This window comes from Poromitra crassiceps (assembly GCF_964638095.1).
Source record: "Poromitra crassiceps genome assembly, chromosome: 12".
Classification (NCBI taxonomy): Eukaryota; Metazoa; Chordata; class Actinopteri; order Beryciformes; family Melamphaidae; genus Poromitra; species Poromitra crassiceps.
Window position 1 is genome coordinate 3722045 of NC_139632.1, and position 16821 is coordinate 3738865.

The 16821-nt window shown below is 46.1% G+C and overlaps 1 protein-coding gene across 1 annotated transcript in view; it reads right to left on the reverse strand.

The window, feature by feature from the left end:
• LOC310786991 (1-phosphatidylinositol 4,5-bisphosphate phosphodiesterase gamma-1-like) overlaps window positions 1-16821 on the reverse strand; it is a 64491-nt gene that overhangs the window by 13560 nt on the left and 34110 nt on the right. Inside the window, exons 17-32 of the mRNA XM_083648315.1 lie at window positions 16387-16480; window positions 15581-15628; window positions 12982-13066; window positions 12168-12248; window positions 11475-11509; window positions 10375-10447; window positions 10183-10278; window positions 9916-10034; window positions 8697-8782; window positions 8502-8622; window positions 7734-7902; window positions 7453-7572; window positions 5667-5774; window positions 3284-3471; window positions 2781-2981; window positions 1936-2055 (exon numbers count right to left, since the gene is read on the reverse strand). Coding sequence (XP_083504441.1) covers window positions 1936-2055; window positions 2781-2981; window positions 3284-3471; window positions 5667-5774; window positions 7453-7572; window positions 7734-7902; window positions 8502-8622; window positions 8697-8782; window positions 9916-10034; window positions 10183-10278; window positions 10375-10447; window positions 11475-11509; window positions 12168-12248; window positions 12982-13066; window positions 15581-15628; window positions 16387-16480 — 1744 coding nt within the window. The remainder of the gene's footprint in view (window positions 1-1935; window positions 2056-2780; window positions 2982-3283; window positions 3472-5666; window positions 5775-7452; window positions 7573-7733; window positions 7903-8501; window positions 8623-8696; window positions 8783-9915; window positions 10035-10182; window positions 10279-10374; window positions 10448-11474; window positions 11510-12167; window positions 12249-12981; window positions 13067-15580; window positions 15629-16386; window positions 16481-16821) is intronic.

The following is a 16821-nucleotide window of genomic DNA, read 5'->3' on the forward strand; positions in this document are numbered from 1 at the left end:
TGCAGAGAGAGAGAGAGAGAGAGAGAGAGAGAGAGAGAGAGAGAGAGAGAGAGAGAGAGAGAGAGAGAGAGAGAGAGAGAGAGAGAGAGAGTGAGTGAGTGAGTGAGTGAGTGAGTGAGTGAGTGAGTGAGTGAGTGAGAGATTGTCAGGAAGGATCAATGACATAGTTTACAAAAACTGAATTCAGAAGCAGATTTTCAATCAGACAGATTAGAAAAAAGTAACTTTGTTCACTTTGGAAGAAAATAATGATCTGAATTGTGAAATGCTACCAATAAATTTGAAAGAATAGCTGTCAAAAATATTAAATATGAGATACTTAAATATGAGATACTACCAATTAAACTTGGTACCACTTTATTTGGATAGTCCAAAATTAATTCAGATTCAGCTATCAGGTGACAAGAAAAAGTTCAGCAAAGTGACAAGCCTATTTGCTATGGTAACCCTAACCCTGACCATAGCCCAGGGGTTCTCAACCTTTTCTAACTTAAAGCCCACTTCTGAATGTTGAAAAAGAAAATCAGAGGACCACCTTCCCAAATAAATGAGAGAAAGCAAAACATAAAAGAAACATAAAACATAACATAACATGACAAAAAAGGAGGGGGAAATGTGTGTTATGTGTGTATTTTGCGTCTTACACATTGGGCCAGGGGTCGAGAAACACAGGCGTTTAGTCCAACCTCAATCCTAACCCGACTTTATTTTTAAATACTGAGTGAATGCTGTTGTCAGTGTGTGTGCCTCCTCTAACCTGAAGGAGATGTTGTCAGTGTGTGTGCCTCCTCTAACCTGAAGGAGATGTTGTCAGTGTGTGTGCCTCCTCTAACCTGAAGGAGATGTTGTTAGTGTGTGTGCCTCCTCTAACCTGAAAGAGATGTTGTTAGTGTGTGTGCCTCCTCTAACCTGAAAGAGATGTTGTCAGTGTGTGTGCCTCCTCTAACCTGAAGGAGATGTTGTTAGTGTGTGTGCCTCCTCTAACCTGAAGGAGATGTTGTCAGTGTGTGTGCCTCCTCTTACCTGAAGGAGATGTTGTCAGTGTGTGTGCCTCCTCTAACCTGAAGGAGATGTTGTCAGTGTGTGTGCCTCCTCTAACCTGAAAGAGATGTTGTCAGTGTGTGTGCCTCCTCTAACCTGAAAGAGATGTTGTCAGTGTGTGTGCCTCCTCTAACCTGAAGGAGATGTTGTCAGTGTGTGTGCCTCCTCTAACCTGAAAGAGATGTTGTCAGTGTGTGTGCCTCCTCTAACCTGAAAGAGATGTTGTCAGTGTGTGTGCCTCCTCTAACCTGAAAGAGATGTTGTCAGTGTGTGTGCCTCCTCTAACCTGAAAGAGATGTTGTTAGTGTGTGTGCCTCCTCTAACCTGAAAGAGATGTTGTTAGTGTGTGTGCCTCCTCTAACCTGAAAGAGATGTTGTCAGTGTGTGTGCCTCCTCTAACCTGAAAGAGATGTTGTCAGTGTGTGTGCCTCCTCTAACCTGAAGGAGATGTTGTCAGTGTGTGTGCCTCCTCTAACCTGAAGGAGATGTTGTCAGTGTGTGTGCCTCCTCTAACCTGAAAGAGATGTTGTCAGTGTGTGTGCCTCCTCTAACCTGAAGGAGATGTTGTCAGTGTGTGTGCCTCCTCTAACCTGAAGGAGATGTTGTCAGTGTGTGTGCCTCCTCTAACCTGAAGGAGATGTTGTCAGTGTGTGTGCCTCCTCTAACCTGAAAGAGATGTTGTCAGTGTGTGTGCCTCCTCTAACCTGAAAGAGATGTTGTCAGTGTGTGTGCCTCCTCTAACCTGAAGGAGATGTTGTCAGTGTGTGTGCCTCCTCTAACCTGAAGGAGATGTTGTTAGTGTGTGTGCCTCCTCTAACCTGAAGGAGATGTTGTCAGTGTGTGTGCCTCCTCTAACCTGAAGGAGATGTTGTTAGTGTGTGTGCCTCCTCTAACCTGAAGGAGATGGCGTAGGAGTTGACCTCGCTGCGTTTCCGCACCAAGAAAGCTCCATCTCTGGGCACGCGCATCAACATGTGCTCAGCCTGGACACGGGACAGACTGGAATGGAACCACCTGGACAACAGAAAACTATTCTATAACAAACTTATATAACAACAAAGGTCATTTTCACTTTCCTCTCACTCACCTGATTTGGTATCTTTCTAAACTCATTCATCCATTCAATCATGACAAAGCCACAATTTGCTCACTCATCTTTGCACACTCATCTTTGCACACTCATCTTTGCTCACTCATCTTTGCACACTCATGTTTGCACACTCATCTTTGCTCACTCATCTTTGCACACTCACTGATCTTTGCACACTCATCTTTGCACACTCATCTTTGCACACTCATCTTTGCTCACTCATGTTTGCACACTCATGTTTGCTCACTCATCTTTGCACACTCATGTTTGCACACTCATGTTTGCACACTCATCTTTGCACACTCATGTTTGCACACTCATCTTTGCACACTCATGTTTGCACACTCATGTTTGCACACTCATCTTTGCACACTCATGTTTGCACACTCATCTTTGCACACTCATCTTTGCACACTCATCTTTGCACACTCATCTTTGCACACTCATCTTTGCACACTCATGTTTGCACACTCATGTTTGCACACTCATCTTTGCACACTCATGTTTGCACACTCATGTTTGCACACTCATGTTTGCACACTCATCTTTTTCACACTCATCTTTGCACACTCATCTTTGCACACTCATCTTTGCTCACTCATTTTTGCACACTCATCTTTTTCACACTCATCTTTGCACGCTCACTCACTCTCGGCTCTCGTGTGCGTTGGGCTGTGGCACGGGGCTGCCCAGCCTCATCTCGAACTCGTTGCAGCGGAGGGGCGTGTCTCTGTAGTGGCAGATGAGGCGGTACAGGCTGTCAAACACCAGGTTGTCGGTCAGGTAGAAGCGGGTGGAGCCGGACTCCTGGCGCGAGTGGATCCTGCAGTGCTGAACACGGCCAGAACGCCTGGATGGGTGAGACAGGATTGAGTCGATACCTCGATTTTTCACCACTCAGAAGGCTTTGAGAGGCTTGAGAGGAGACAGACAGACAAGCGGCTGAATCTGTGACTTCTTGAACTTCCTCTCCTTCATTCTGCAGCTAGATTCTTGTATCATTTTGTTTCTAATTTTAGTTCTTCTCCGATTTCCTCTCTACTCTCTTCTTGATTTCTCCCCCTTCTCTTCTCCATTTGGGAAAATGGAACCACAAAAGCAGGCATCTGAGATTCGTGTAGAGCAGGGCACTGCCTGCATGGCACAACTGACCAGAAGGAGAGGGTGTAGTCTCCAACGAAGGTCTCGCTCTCCCGAACCAGGAAGGTGCCCTCTTTAGCCCCACCCTCACAGTACTCCTGCAGCAGCTTCTCGGCCACCTGGCGCCCGTCGCGCCCCCCGCCCAGCTTCCCGTGGAACCAGCGCTCCGCACAGTGCTGCTCGTTGTTGTTGCACTCCTGCTGTAGTGGAGGAAAGAGGGAGAGGAGAGTGGAAAACTGTGTATGTTAGGCGTGGCCAAACTAAGTGGCCCGCCATGAATTAAGCAAAAAAAAAAAAAAAAAAAAAAAATCCCCGTTGCTTTTCTCTCTCTCTCCGTTTTAAAGTTTAAAACAGAAAAACGAGAAAACGAAAACGGATTCCCCCCATTCCCCCAATTTAAAACCATTGAAAATGGTTTATACTTGAGTACCCTGACCTAGTCTATTCATTTTTTTGTCTGTTTTTTTTTTCTTTTTTCATTCTTAATACTGAATGAATGTTTAATACTAATGTTATGTTAAATTATCTGTCTTAACCTGTTGGCACAGGAAAATAAAATTTGAAAACATACAGAAATACCCATTGTAAAAGGTGAGCACATCATTAACTCATTGAGTGCCAGCCACTTTTGGAGAACGGACGCTCCCAGTGCCAGAGTTTCAGAGCGTTTTCAGTGATTTCTCGAGGCCCACAGAATATTGTGTGATATTACTATGTAAACACCGAACACGCAAAAAGAACAAGGAGACTCTATTGTATCATCAGCAAAAAAAAGTTTATTGATACCATTTTCCGTTCTTTAGTTATCAGCCGGAGAAGATAGGTCAAAAACAGCAAAAACATGCATTTCTATCTAGAAGCTGAGATATTCCGCCTTTTGTGAAATGCAGCATTTCAAGCACATTCACTGACTCTAGCTAATATTTTCTGATGTAGTGACCTGGTGTAGTTCTGTGGAGCCTGCGTGCCCCACCCCCCTCTCCCCCCCTGAGCTGCAAACTCCTCCCCACACGCACCCAGTCTATTTTCGGAGCCTCCGTTTTTGCGGGCGGTGCGGCTCACAGCAGCTCACAGCGCGACAGCGCTGCGACAGCTCACAGCGCGACAAGGAAATGCCAAACGGGACTGCAGGTAAAGGTTTGGCCCTTCGGGGTCGGGTGCTGCCTTTCTGGTGGGTAATCGTGTGGAGAAACTATATGCAGACAGACAGACAGAGGCAGAGGAGCTCAGTTGTGCGCGGATTGATTGCTGTTGGCAGGCACCGTCAAGCAGCAGCCAGAGCAATCTACATGGCTCTGGGCTGCAGCATGAGCGGTTTCGCTTTGATCACGGCTTTTTCAGGCTGTATTCCTGACATTTCTGTAATCTGGAGAGCACTGTCACCACCTAAGGGTTCTGTAAAATAGGTTAGACACATTCAATAGCTCCCATATTGTAAGACGCAATGTAAGAGGCTTAGATCGACATCCCCCCGTCAAAAAACGCAATTGACGACTTTAGTCGTCAATGGCACTCTACGTCACTAAATGAATTGACGACTAAAGTCGTCATTGGCACTCAATGAGTTAAACTATGTGTCATATATTTATTTAGGTAGAAATAAAGTTTTTGATGGCACAAGGGTTTTCTGGTCCATTTTTTTTGCCCGCTTTCAGTGTAAACAGAACATGGGCCCAGAATTGTAAGGTACATCACCAATAGCTGTTTATTAACAGTGTTGAAGTGTTTTAGGATGAAGTTTTCCAAAATAAGAAGAACAAGGAATACAATAAGGAATGTCAAAGCTGTACCTCTCGTACCATCATCATCACCCTCATCTTATCATGACATCATCATTACTGCCTCTCATCATTAGCTTCATCTTGACATCATCAACAGACGGTTTTAAATCCACAACATAAACATTCTAAATTGCCCCCAGCTTACTTCCGGTTGTAGTGTTTGCTAGTACAATTTTTATCATTTTATTATCTTATCTGTTTGTGTGTATTGCTTTTATTCTGTGTATGTATTGTTATCCCTTGTGTATGTTCTTTGTTACCCCTTGTGCATTTTTATAATATTGTTTTTTTCCCGTATTCTGTATTTATCCTGTAGTTTTTAGTTGTTTATGTTCCGAGGACTGCGGGTGAAAATTAGCTTTGGCTAACCGCAGCACTTTTACCGTTGTCACATATGGATGATTCTGTACGTGTTTAACTGTTTTATTAATGTGCATTGTCCTGTGCAAATAAAAACAATAAAGTAAAGTAAAGTAAAGTAAAGTAAAGTAAAGTAAAGTAAGTAATAACTAAGCTAGCTTCCAAACTGTTGCCTAGCAACACAATTCGGAGCAACACATCCTCATCATCACAACCACAAGCTTCATCGTGACGACCATCATCAGCATTGTTACCTCTTTTCCTTCATCCTCCTCTTCTTCATCAGTCGTCTGGTAGCGAGACGTCTCCTCTGAGTAGTAGATCTTATTACTGGTCAGGACAAAATAGTGTGGAGTCCATGTCTGTAAGATGCACACGCGCGCCCACACACGCACGCACGCACACACACACACACACACACACACACACACACACACACACACACACACACAGAAGGTCTCAGTAACGTACTACATTCATTGTAATTCTCCAGCACCACGTACGTGCACACACAATTTGTCTCTGCGTCACTATGACAACCAGCTGTGGGGGCGGGTACATTGAGGGGGTACTATTTGTGGTGGAAAACAAGCAGGTACTCCCAAAAGCGAGTAGAGTAAAGGCGACACTACACGGTACTATGCATGTCGAAATGCGCTATAACATACTACATGTTGTACTTAAAGCAACTACGAGCAAGATTTTCCATTGTTATTAAACAGTCTAAATTTAATATTGATGCCTCACATCTTACCTCTAATAGTAGCTGAGACCAACGCCGAGTGAATCGGTGAGTGCCGTCTTGATGATTATAGTCTGTGCGGGCCGGGCAGATCAGGAAGTGAAATTAAATGGTTTACGGCAGCCACTTCGGCCATAACCACAAAATTACTTTCAAACAAACTGTTAGAATATAACGAGAGATGTTCACGAGAGCAGAAAGTAGCGAGGAAAGCTGTTTTGGGTCTGTTGCTACGGCCGTAAACCGTTTTGGTCTGCCTAGCAACGGTTTACAGCTGCCGTAAACCGTTTCGCTCTGCCTAGCAACAGACCCAAAACAAGAAGGACGGCTTTCCTCGCTACTTCAAAGGGCTTTATACTCTCGCGAACATCTCTCGTTATATTTGAACAGTTTGTTTGAAAGTAATTTTGTAATCTTGTGGTTATGGCTGAAGTGGCTGCCGTAAACGTCGTTTCACTTCCTGATCTGCCCCGGCCTGCACACACAGACTATAATCAGCAAGACGGCACTCGCCGATTCACTCTGCGTGGGTCTCATCTACTATTAGAGGTAAGATGCGAGGCATCGATATTCAATTTAGACTGTTTAATAACAATTGAAAATCTTGCTCGTAGTTGCTTTAATACATGCTACATGTACTTCATTGTCATTTTCCATCACCACATACCAGAGATGGGGACTTGGACTTGAGACTTGGACTTGGGTCGCACTTAAGTCTCACTCACAGTGACTTGAGACTTGACTTGAGACTTGTCCTCAAAGACTTGAGACTTGACTTGGACTTGAGTTTTGGGACTTGTGAACAATCTTTATTTATTTTTTTATTTTTTTGGTGCATTAACATTAAGGAACTCTATACTGATGTCATCCAATCAATGCTGATGCTGTATTCTAATAGATAAAGGAGTGAGGATAATACAGTACATGCTTTGAATTCCTTAGTTTTAGCTGCAGTGTTCTAAGCAGACTGGATGGCATGCAGAAGATGATAGAACGCTCATCCATAAGAGACTTGAGACTTGACTTGGACTTGCGACCAAAGACTTGAGACTTGACTTGGACTTGCCCCTCAAAGACTTGAGACTTGACTTGGACTTGAGCTCAAAGACTTGAGACTTGACTTGGACTTGAGCTCAAAGACTTGAGACTTGACTTGGACTTGCCCCTCAAAGACTTGAGACTTGACTTGGACTTGAGCTCAAAGACTTGACTTGGACTTGAGCTCAAAGACTTGAGACTTGACTTGGACTTGCAAAAATTGACTTGTGAGCATCTCTGCCACATACATGCACACTCACATGGTCAATGGGGTCTTCGAGGTAAAGGATGCCGTTCCTCAGGGAGTTGCTGATGTCATTTTCAGAGTAGCTGGCTGACGTCACCTCTTCATACAGAGTACCTTCCACCAGCTTCTTGTGCTGTGACACATTGAGAAACGTAACTACACCCTGTTCTGCTCATTGAACACTGAGATCATGCGAGAGCTTTTTCGCCTGCCTGTGTATTGTTAAATAAGCACAGAGCTAAGCTAGGCTACGTGTGTGTGTGTGTGTGTGTGTGTGTGTTTGTGTGCGTGAACCTTGATGAGGATCTTCCTGCGGAGCTGTTGCGGCGAGGGCAGCTCCTCTGCGTTGTTGTCGACGGGCTTGGTGAGCAGCAGATCTCCAAACACCTTCTTAAAGTGGGTGGCCATGTTCCTCTGTTGCACCACACTGCAGTGGTCCTCTATAGACAGGATCACAGGGTACCTACACACGCACGCACGCGCGCACGCACGCACGCACACACACACACACACACACACACCAGTGTTGTGCAAGCTCACACTTCACAAGAGCTAGCTCAAAGTTCAGCTCACGCAGATTAAAATGAACTAGTTCACGTTCATAGCTCATATTTGAGCTATAGCTCACAGTCCCAAAAAATTAGCAGCTCAGTTCATTTCAAGCTCACCTCTTGTTTACCCAGAGAAAAGGCACAGCACTGAAAACGTAACACACAATAGCTTTTTAAACACATCTTAATTTTAAAGGATGAATGTAAAATTCAGGGGCTTTTTAGCCCAAGCTTCAACAAGAGCAGACATATTTTATCTTGCTCTAAAATAAAATAAATATACAATTAAATTAAAAACCGATTTTATTCCAATGTAAATGACAACACGCATGTAAACACAATGGGCAATTATCGAGGTAAGAAGAGAGCGAGAAAAAGAACGATAAGAGGGCCGTTCATCACCCCAGGTGTGAGCGTCGCTCGCTGTACGCTCATGGATTTGGGCACACAGTTGTAGTAACATAACGTGATACTCTAATGATCAGGTGCAATACCCTCACAGTCCACTTACTCAGATGTGACAAAAGCGTGTTCTTTGATAGTGTGCAGCACATCCAGGAATTTGATCTTGGAGGTTAAGGTGTGGCCATGGTAGATGATTGGCAGGTCATCAGGTCCATCCCAGCAGTCCACTAAAGATGCAGAGAACACAGAATTCAGCTGAATCCAAAATCTTTGCAAATGAAACTCCGGTCCAAACGCTTACGTTCGATGCAGCGACAGCCCATCCTCAGACAGCGGGCGTAGGCTTCTAGAGACGACTCACTGGAAAACTGGTCACCTGTCAGGTAGCTGAGAAGACGAGAACATGAGTTCATTAGAGCGGCGGTTCTCATTCATTCATTCATTCATTCTTAATCCTATTTTTAATGGTTTATTCTTTTACTCTTTTATTTTTTAATCTAATCTGCTGCCGATTTTTTTATTATTATTATTATTTTAATGCTTTTTATGGTTTTATTGCTTATTTTATTCTTCCCTTACTAAGGGATTGGATGATTTAAACATACTGTGCAATAGGGCTGTGCAATCTTGTGCCTTAGTTGGCACTCTTTCCTGTGTTTTAGTGCAATGCTGTGACTGTGACCGTGTCTGTTCTGTGTCTGTTACACCTATGTTGGTACAAGCACTTTTGCCCAAGACAAATTTCCCTCCTGGGACAATAAAGTTGATCTTATCTTATCTCTCATCATTCAACCTTTATACTTGAGAGTATCATTGAGGCAGACCTCCTTTACAATGACTTTGAGTCAAATGTCATAAACAAAGAAAAGATGTAAGATGACTATCACTATGATAAACATAATTTACCAAGGCTTGTTCTCTTAACAACAATTTGAGATTGTGATCTCTTTAAGCATGTGCTCCTGATACAGGCCACCGGGCGGACAGTGATCACTGACTCAGATCAAATACACCAGCAGAAACAATCGTATTACTCCTACTTAGGGGTGTCACGGTACAAAAAAGTCACGGTTCGGTACGTACCTCGGTTTCGGGGTCACGGTTCGGTACGAAGTCGGTACAACGGGAAAAAAGGAACAAATCCCAAATTCTGTTTTTTTTTTTCCTTTTGGAATTTTTCTGAATTCTGTGTTTTGAGAGAGAGAGAGAGAGAGAGAGAGAGAGACAGAGAGAGAGAGAGAGAGAGAGAGAGAGAGAGACAGAGAGAGAGAGAGAGAGAGAGTGAGAGAGAGAGAGAGAGAGAGAGAGTGAGAGAGAGAGAGAGAGAGAGAGTGAGAGAGAGAGAGAGAGAGAGAGAGACAGAGAGAGAGAGAGAGTGAGAGAGAGAGAGAGAGAGACAGAGAGAGAGAGAGAGAGAGAGAGAGAGAAGAGAGTGAGAGAGAGAGAGAGAGAGAGAGAGTGAGAGATGAGAGAGAGAGAGAGACAGAGAGAGAGAGAGAGAGAGAGAGAGAGAGACCTACGTGTTGTGTGAGGAGGAGATCCAGTACTGGGACAGAGGTTTTTTCATGTCATCAGGAACAACGGGTGAAGGTCGAGGGTCACACACAGAATTCTCTTTCGAGAACAAGAAGGTCAGGAACTAGGAGGAGAGAGTGAGTGAAAAGATCAGCATTTATTGCCACAGTTGTGTGTGTGTGTGTGTGTGTGTGTGTGTGTGTGTGTGTGTGTGTGTGTGTTTGTGTGTGCGTGCGTGTGTGTGTGTGTGTGTGTGTGCGAGTGTGTGTCACCTCATCCAGTTGTAGCATTGGCTCAGGCTGCGGTCCACCCTTCAGGTACCCCGTAAGGAACTCTCTGACCCGACTCAAATCGGACGCCCAGGACTCCTGAGAATGAAAGAATGAAATACAGAGATGAGCACAGCAAGTCATTTAGAGAGTGTTATCTGTGTTGTAGAGAGGGGGGTTGGATTTGTTCGGTACCTTCTGGTCCATTTGCAAAAACTTCTGGAAGTCGTAGAGAGAGATCTGACAAAGTTCTGGTCTGTCAACATTCCTAAAAAGAGGATGATTTTCAGTCAGAAAGAGGAGAACTGGATGGCAGAGGAGTGAAAGTGAAAGCAAAGTGAATAAGATGAGCAGAGAGAGAGAGAAAAATGTGGACATTTAGAATAAGAGTGCGAGGAGACACGCCTGGAGTGAGAAGGGGCTGGTCTCCATCAAAGACCGTACATTGATGGCCAATTTGCATGTTTTGATGTTTTAAAGAGGACATTTGATTTGCCGCACATTTGTACAGATACATACAAATTAGACATTACGTCCGATCTAAGATTCGTGACTTTGAAGTTCTCCCAGAAGAGCATGCTTTTTTAAAATGTTTTGTTAAGCCCCTCTCACTCCAGGCATCTTATTTCTAGATGTGTATCTTTGTTCGACGGCCACATCAGGGCCCCCCCTGTGAGAGGGTTAGAGAGGTGTGGCAGGAGGAACTTGGTGTTGAGTTATCTGAAGTCATATGGGACAGGAGTCTATCTGTGGTCCAACTCTGCTCAATTAACAGCAGGAACCAGCTCATTCAATTTAAAGTTGTTCACCGTCTTCATTATTCTAAACATAAGTTGCACAGGATCTACCCTTCTGTCTCACCACTATGTGATAGGTGTCAGGTGTCAGAGGGCACACTGTCCCATGCTTTTTGGTTTTGCCCTTTGCTATCCAGATTCTGGGCCAAAGTATTTGACTGGCCGGAGGTTGAACTGGCCATCATCGGCCGCTCGGAATCCTCACTGGTCCTCCCTACAGTCCCTGACAGTCCCTTGACTGTCGCCAAGAGACTCATTCTGAAGGCGTGGAAGTCTCCCTCTCCTCCTTCCTTTCAGTTGTGGCTGATGGACATGGTCTCAGTTGTGCGCATGGAGACACTCAGGTTCCTGATGTTTTACTTTTTTTTTTTAATGCAAAACGTTTCTTGAGGACACTGATAAAGTGAGGAGATCTGTTTGAAAGAGAAGGTAGGGAGGTAGAAGGACAACATGAAGGAACATGAAGGTAGTAGAGGAAGAGGAGGTGCAGGGACTCACCGGAGAGGGAAGGAGAGTTCCAGCTGCTCAATGATCTGGAGGACAGAGGGGAGGAGCCAGGTGACGGACAGGAGGGGAGGAGCCAGGTGACGGAGAGAGGGGAGGAGCCAGGTGACGGACAGGAGGGAGGGAGCCAGGTGAAGCATCAACAGCAAAGTACATAGTGAGCGCAGTGTGCTGTGTGTGCGCCACTGACTGTATAGAATACGGACGTCATCCAAAAGTGAAGCCAAAACATCTCCATCGCCCTCTGCTGGCTGGCTGCAGTATAAGTATGGTAGTGAATGGGACGTGAGCTGTACTACGTCAAATACATTTGACCCAAAGATGGTTTATGTCATTTTATGTAGTTCTTATCACGCAGATGTATGTTCAAGTGCGCTTTTTTTCCCCCGGCAAGTTTGTTTTGAATTCATTATTTGACAATATAAAAAGGGGGTGATTGACAGCTGTGACAGCCACTTTCAAACCTCGGTCAGACGGCAGACGACTTAAGGGCCGTCATCTCGTTGTTGACTCTACTGCGCCGACTCGGGCTAGAAATCACATCACAGAAGCAAGATGGCAGCTCGCGGAAACAGGATATTTTGGCTTCAGTTTTGCATAGTGGTAGGGAGTGGAGAGTAGACGTGCCGTCCATACTTCATACAGTCAACGGTGGGTGCGTGGTGCAAACACAGAAGCAATACTCACACTCCTCTGTGCGTCAAACATCAGTGTTCTGTAGAGCTGTGCAAAGTTAGGGTACGAGAGGTCGCTCCTGGCCTCCACCTCCTGTGTAAAGAGCAATACAGTCAGATCACTCCAAGGTGACGGTTATCTGTCATTTACCAATATTCATAGCTTTCAAGGGGCGTTACGTGCTGCCGGGAACGCCCACCTGACGGTCAAAAAAAAACTTGTTGATTCCGTTGCCTGCGAGTCGACTCACGCTGTTTGTTCAGCCAAAGTGCCGGATAGCCTACCTGTTGTGCTATCGGTTGCACTAAACCGACGAGGAGACACGCCTGGCTTGTGTTTTACAGAATCCCGTAGGAGAAAGAAAGGAGGAGGTTGTGGATTTGTGCGACGTGGTTCAGTCGCTGGAGAGGGCAAAAAAAATAGCTTTTTTTTCTACCATCAAAGTACACACGTCTTTGCTCTTTGCGGCCAACATTTCATCAAAGGTAAGCTCGAGTAACGTTACAATAATGATTAATACCCCGTTAACGTTACTTGAGCTTACCTTTGATGAAATGTTGGCCGCAAAGAGCAAAGACGTGTGTACTTTGATGGTAGAAAAAAAGCAAAAAAAATTGCCCTCCCCTGCGACTGAACCACGATCAGAACTATCCTCGTTGACTACGTTTACATGCACACAATATTCCACTGTTATTCGGAAAATGACAATATTCAGAATTTGATCATGTAAACAGCATATTCCAGTTGCATTTTCCGAATTTGCAATCTGCAATTTCTTATAGCATGGAAACAGTATGGATTCTTTCTCTCGCCAGTGTGCTCTCACCTGTAGCTTGTCTTTGAGAAAGCGCATGTTTGGGACTCTGTAGTTGACCTGAGGGAGCAGAGTTTTCACGTCCTTCACTGTGATGCTAGAGAGAAGACGAGGCAGGGAGAGAGGAGAGGAGGCAGGGAGAGAGGAGAGGAGGCAGGGAGAGAGGGAAGGACAGAGGAGAGGAGGCAGGGAGAGAGGAGAGGAGGCAGGGAGAGAGGGGAGGGCATTACATTAAAGACAGTCTATTGGAACACAAGTGGCAGTGCTGGATAATCCTAAAAGATATACAATATTTCAACTGCATCTTTAGAGAGCCTCCCATAAAGACTCAGTATGGGGAGTTGGCATAAAGATGGCTTGTGTGTGAATTTGCACCTCTTTTCACCAGCAGATGGCACTGTGCAGTTTGGCTCAAGCTATTATGTCAGTGTTGGGCTTTTACTTTTCCAGACAGAATGGCAGGAGGACTTCTGTACGTTTCTCATGGTTTAGGCTCGACGGGGATGCCTGGAGAGCAGGGGACATCTCTTCCACCAGAGGGAGAGGACAGCGATGGAGCCTGGAGAGCAGGGGACATCTCTTCCACCAGAGGGAGAGGACAGCGATGGAGCCTGGAGAGCAGGGGACATCTCTTCCACCAGAGGGAGAGGACAGCGATGGGAGCCTGGAGAGCAGGGGACATCTCTTCCACCAGAGGGAGAGGACAGTGATGGAGCCTGGAGAGCAGGGGACATCTCTTCCACCAGAGGGAGAGGACAGCGATGGGAGCCTGGAGAGCAGGGGACATCTCTTCCAGCAGAGGGAGAGGACAGTGATGGGAGCCTGGAGAGCAGGGGACATCTCTTCCACCAGAGGGAGAGGACAGCGATGGGAGCCTGGAGAGCAGGGGACATCTCTTCCAGCAGAGGGAGAGGACAGTGATGGGAGCCTGGAGAGCAGGGGACATCTCTTCCACCAGAGGGAGAGGACAGCGATGGGAGCCTGGAGAGCAGGGGACATCTCTTCCAGCAGAGGGAGAGGACAGCGATGGGAGCCTGGAGAGCAGGGGACATCTCTTCCACCAGAGGGAGAGGACAGCAGGGGACATCTCTTCCACCAGAGGGAGAGGACAGCGATGGGAGCCTGGCTGTGTATTCCATGTTTATACTATTCCCCTCCCTTCTATCCATCGTTGACACACTCTGGTAAGCTATCATTTCTATCCTATATTCAAACTGGACATGAGAATGTTTTGGCACGGCATGGTTTACCTTCTTCATGAAGGTGTGTTTTTCTTTGGCTTTATGTTTCTGATGCTAATGTCTTTACCGTCTTTTGGAGAGGAATGTCACATGGACAATCACTCTGCTGATTAACAAAACACACACACACAACCATCAGGAGGGAAGCAGGAGAGCAGACAGACAGAAAGACCCAGGAGGGAACGTTACAAGTCCAGACAGAAAGACCCAGGAGGGAACGTTACAAGTCCAGACAGAAAGACCCAGGAGGGAACGTTACAAGACCAGACAGAAAGACCCAGGAGGGAACGTTACAAGTCCAGACAGAAAGACCCAGGAGGGAACGTTACAAGTCCAGACAGAAATACCCAGGAGGGAACGTTACAAGTCCAGACAGAAAGACCCAGGAGGGAACGTTGCAAGTCCAGACAGAAATACCCAGGAGGGAACGTTACAAGTCCAGACAGAAAGACCCAGGAGGGAACGTTACAAGTCCAGACAGAAATACCCAGGAGGGAACGTTACAAGTCCAGACAGAAAGACCCAGGAGGGAACGTTACAAGTCCAGACAGAAATACCCAGGAGGGAACGTTACAAGTCCAGACATAAATACCCAGGAGGGAACGTTACAAGTCCAGACAGAAAGACCCAGGAGGGAACGTTACAAGTCCAGACAGAAATACCCAGGAGGGAACGTTACAAGTCCAGACAGAAAGACCCAGGAGGGAACGTTACAAGTCCAGACAGAAATACCCAGGAGGGAACGTTACAAGTCCAGACAGAAAGACCCAGGAGGGAACGTTACAAGTCCAGACAGAAAGACCCAGGAGGGAACGTTACAAGTCAGGAAGTCTACGTGTGCGTTACGTGATGAAGACCCCCGGCATTAGCATGTCTCAAACATCTCTCTCTGCCTCCTCCATCTTACTCTGCATGGATTTTAGCTACTGTTACTATTTCCACTGAGACAGGAAGTTGCCCTCTCCCAGCCCATCGCATCACTTCCTGCTCCTTATCAGGTGGCAGCAGGCTGTTTGTGCTGGAACTGCTTCCACCCAAATAGGGGCCTGGCCGTACGTGCATGCATGAGGTGTGTGTGTGTGTGTGTGTGTGTGTGTGTGTGTGTGTGTGTGTGTGTGTGTGTGTGTGTGTGAGACTGAAAGAGATGCTTGTGTGTTTGTGCACGGGGCGGGGGGGGGGGGGGTATTTTGAGCGAGGATGTGGATGTTAGGGTCATGGCAGATCCCTCGCAGGGTGTAGCGCCCTCTTTGATAACATCTGGAACTGGTTTCACCTTCCATTCCACCTGCTGCTACAGAACATCCATCACCTGACGCTGTAAAAGGTTGTGATCGGGTGTTGTTGACGCGTTGCTTGGCGAGTTAACCCACCTGCCCTCGTGGTTCCTGTCCATGACTTCAAACTGCTTCCTCAGCCACCTACAGAGGGAGGAGGGATGGAGAGATGGACAAACACAAGAATGAAAGAGCAAGTTTGGGGGGTATTATTGACAGAGTCTACGTTTAAGTCAAGGGCCGGGCTGTATCCGGTAGAAGAAGAAAAAACCAAGTCAGACGATGAATCAAAACGCTCAAACAGTTTATACAAACTTCATAAACAAGAGACAATTGGGGGTTTTCATTTCCTATAGCGGTTTCTAAACATATAGCACTCTTCTTAACCTGGCTCTTTCTCCTACACATCGTCACGCTCACTCACAGCCTCTCTCTCTGTTCTCCTGCACACACACCATGTGAAGCCAAACTGCTGCCTCCACACATTCATCTGCAGTCCATATTTTCATCCCAAAACAAATATTTGTCTTCTCTCTCTTCCTACCACCAACTCCTTTTCCGTCCAACTTGCTGCTCTTTCGTTGCCGTGAGATATCACTTTATCCCAAATATGAGGAATAAGCAGTCAAGCGCAGTCAGTGTAAGTACATAACAAACACACATGCATACATATATGATTGTTATTATGTATCATTGCATTCGTTTACTGCAATGACACGCCGATTTAGTTACTAATGTCCCCAAGTTACTCAAATAAACATGACTGTCATTTCAACAAAGCCCTAAAATAGGGATTTTCCTCTAGTGATGAATGGAAGGAGAGAATAAAATGGGCATTTACTGGGATTTAGTGCATGAACGTGCATGAACACGTGTGAGCAAATGCACACAGAAACACACACCTGTCTATCTGCTGTGGTGCAGGAGCTCTCTGGGTGTCCAGCATCAGCCAGTTGAGACCAGCGATCCACATGTTCACCTCCTCCTCACTGAAGGCTGCAGACAGAGGAGCCATGAGGCAGGGAGAAAGAATCAGGTCAAACCTTCAACCTCCTGCTGAGTACCCCCTTAAACCTTCACCCTCCTGCTGAGTACCCCCTCAAACCTTCACCCTCCTGCTGAGTACCCCCTCAAACCTTCACCCTCCTGCTGAGTACCTCCTCAAACCTTCACCCTCCTGCTGAGTACCCCCTCAAACCTTCACCCTCCTGCTGAGTACCCCCTCAAACCTTCACCCTCCTGCTGAGTACCTCCTCAAACCTTCACCCTCCTGCTGAGTACCCCCTCAAACCTTCACCCTCCTGCTGAGTACCCCCTCAAACCTTTCACCCTCCTGC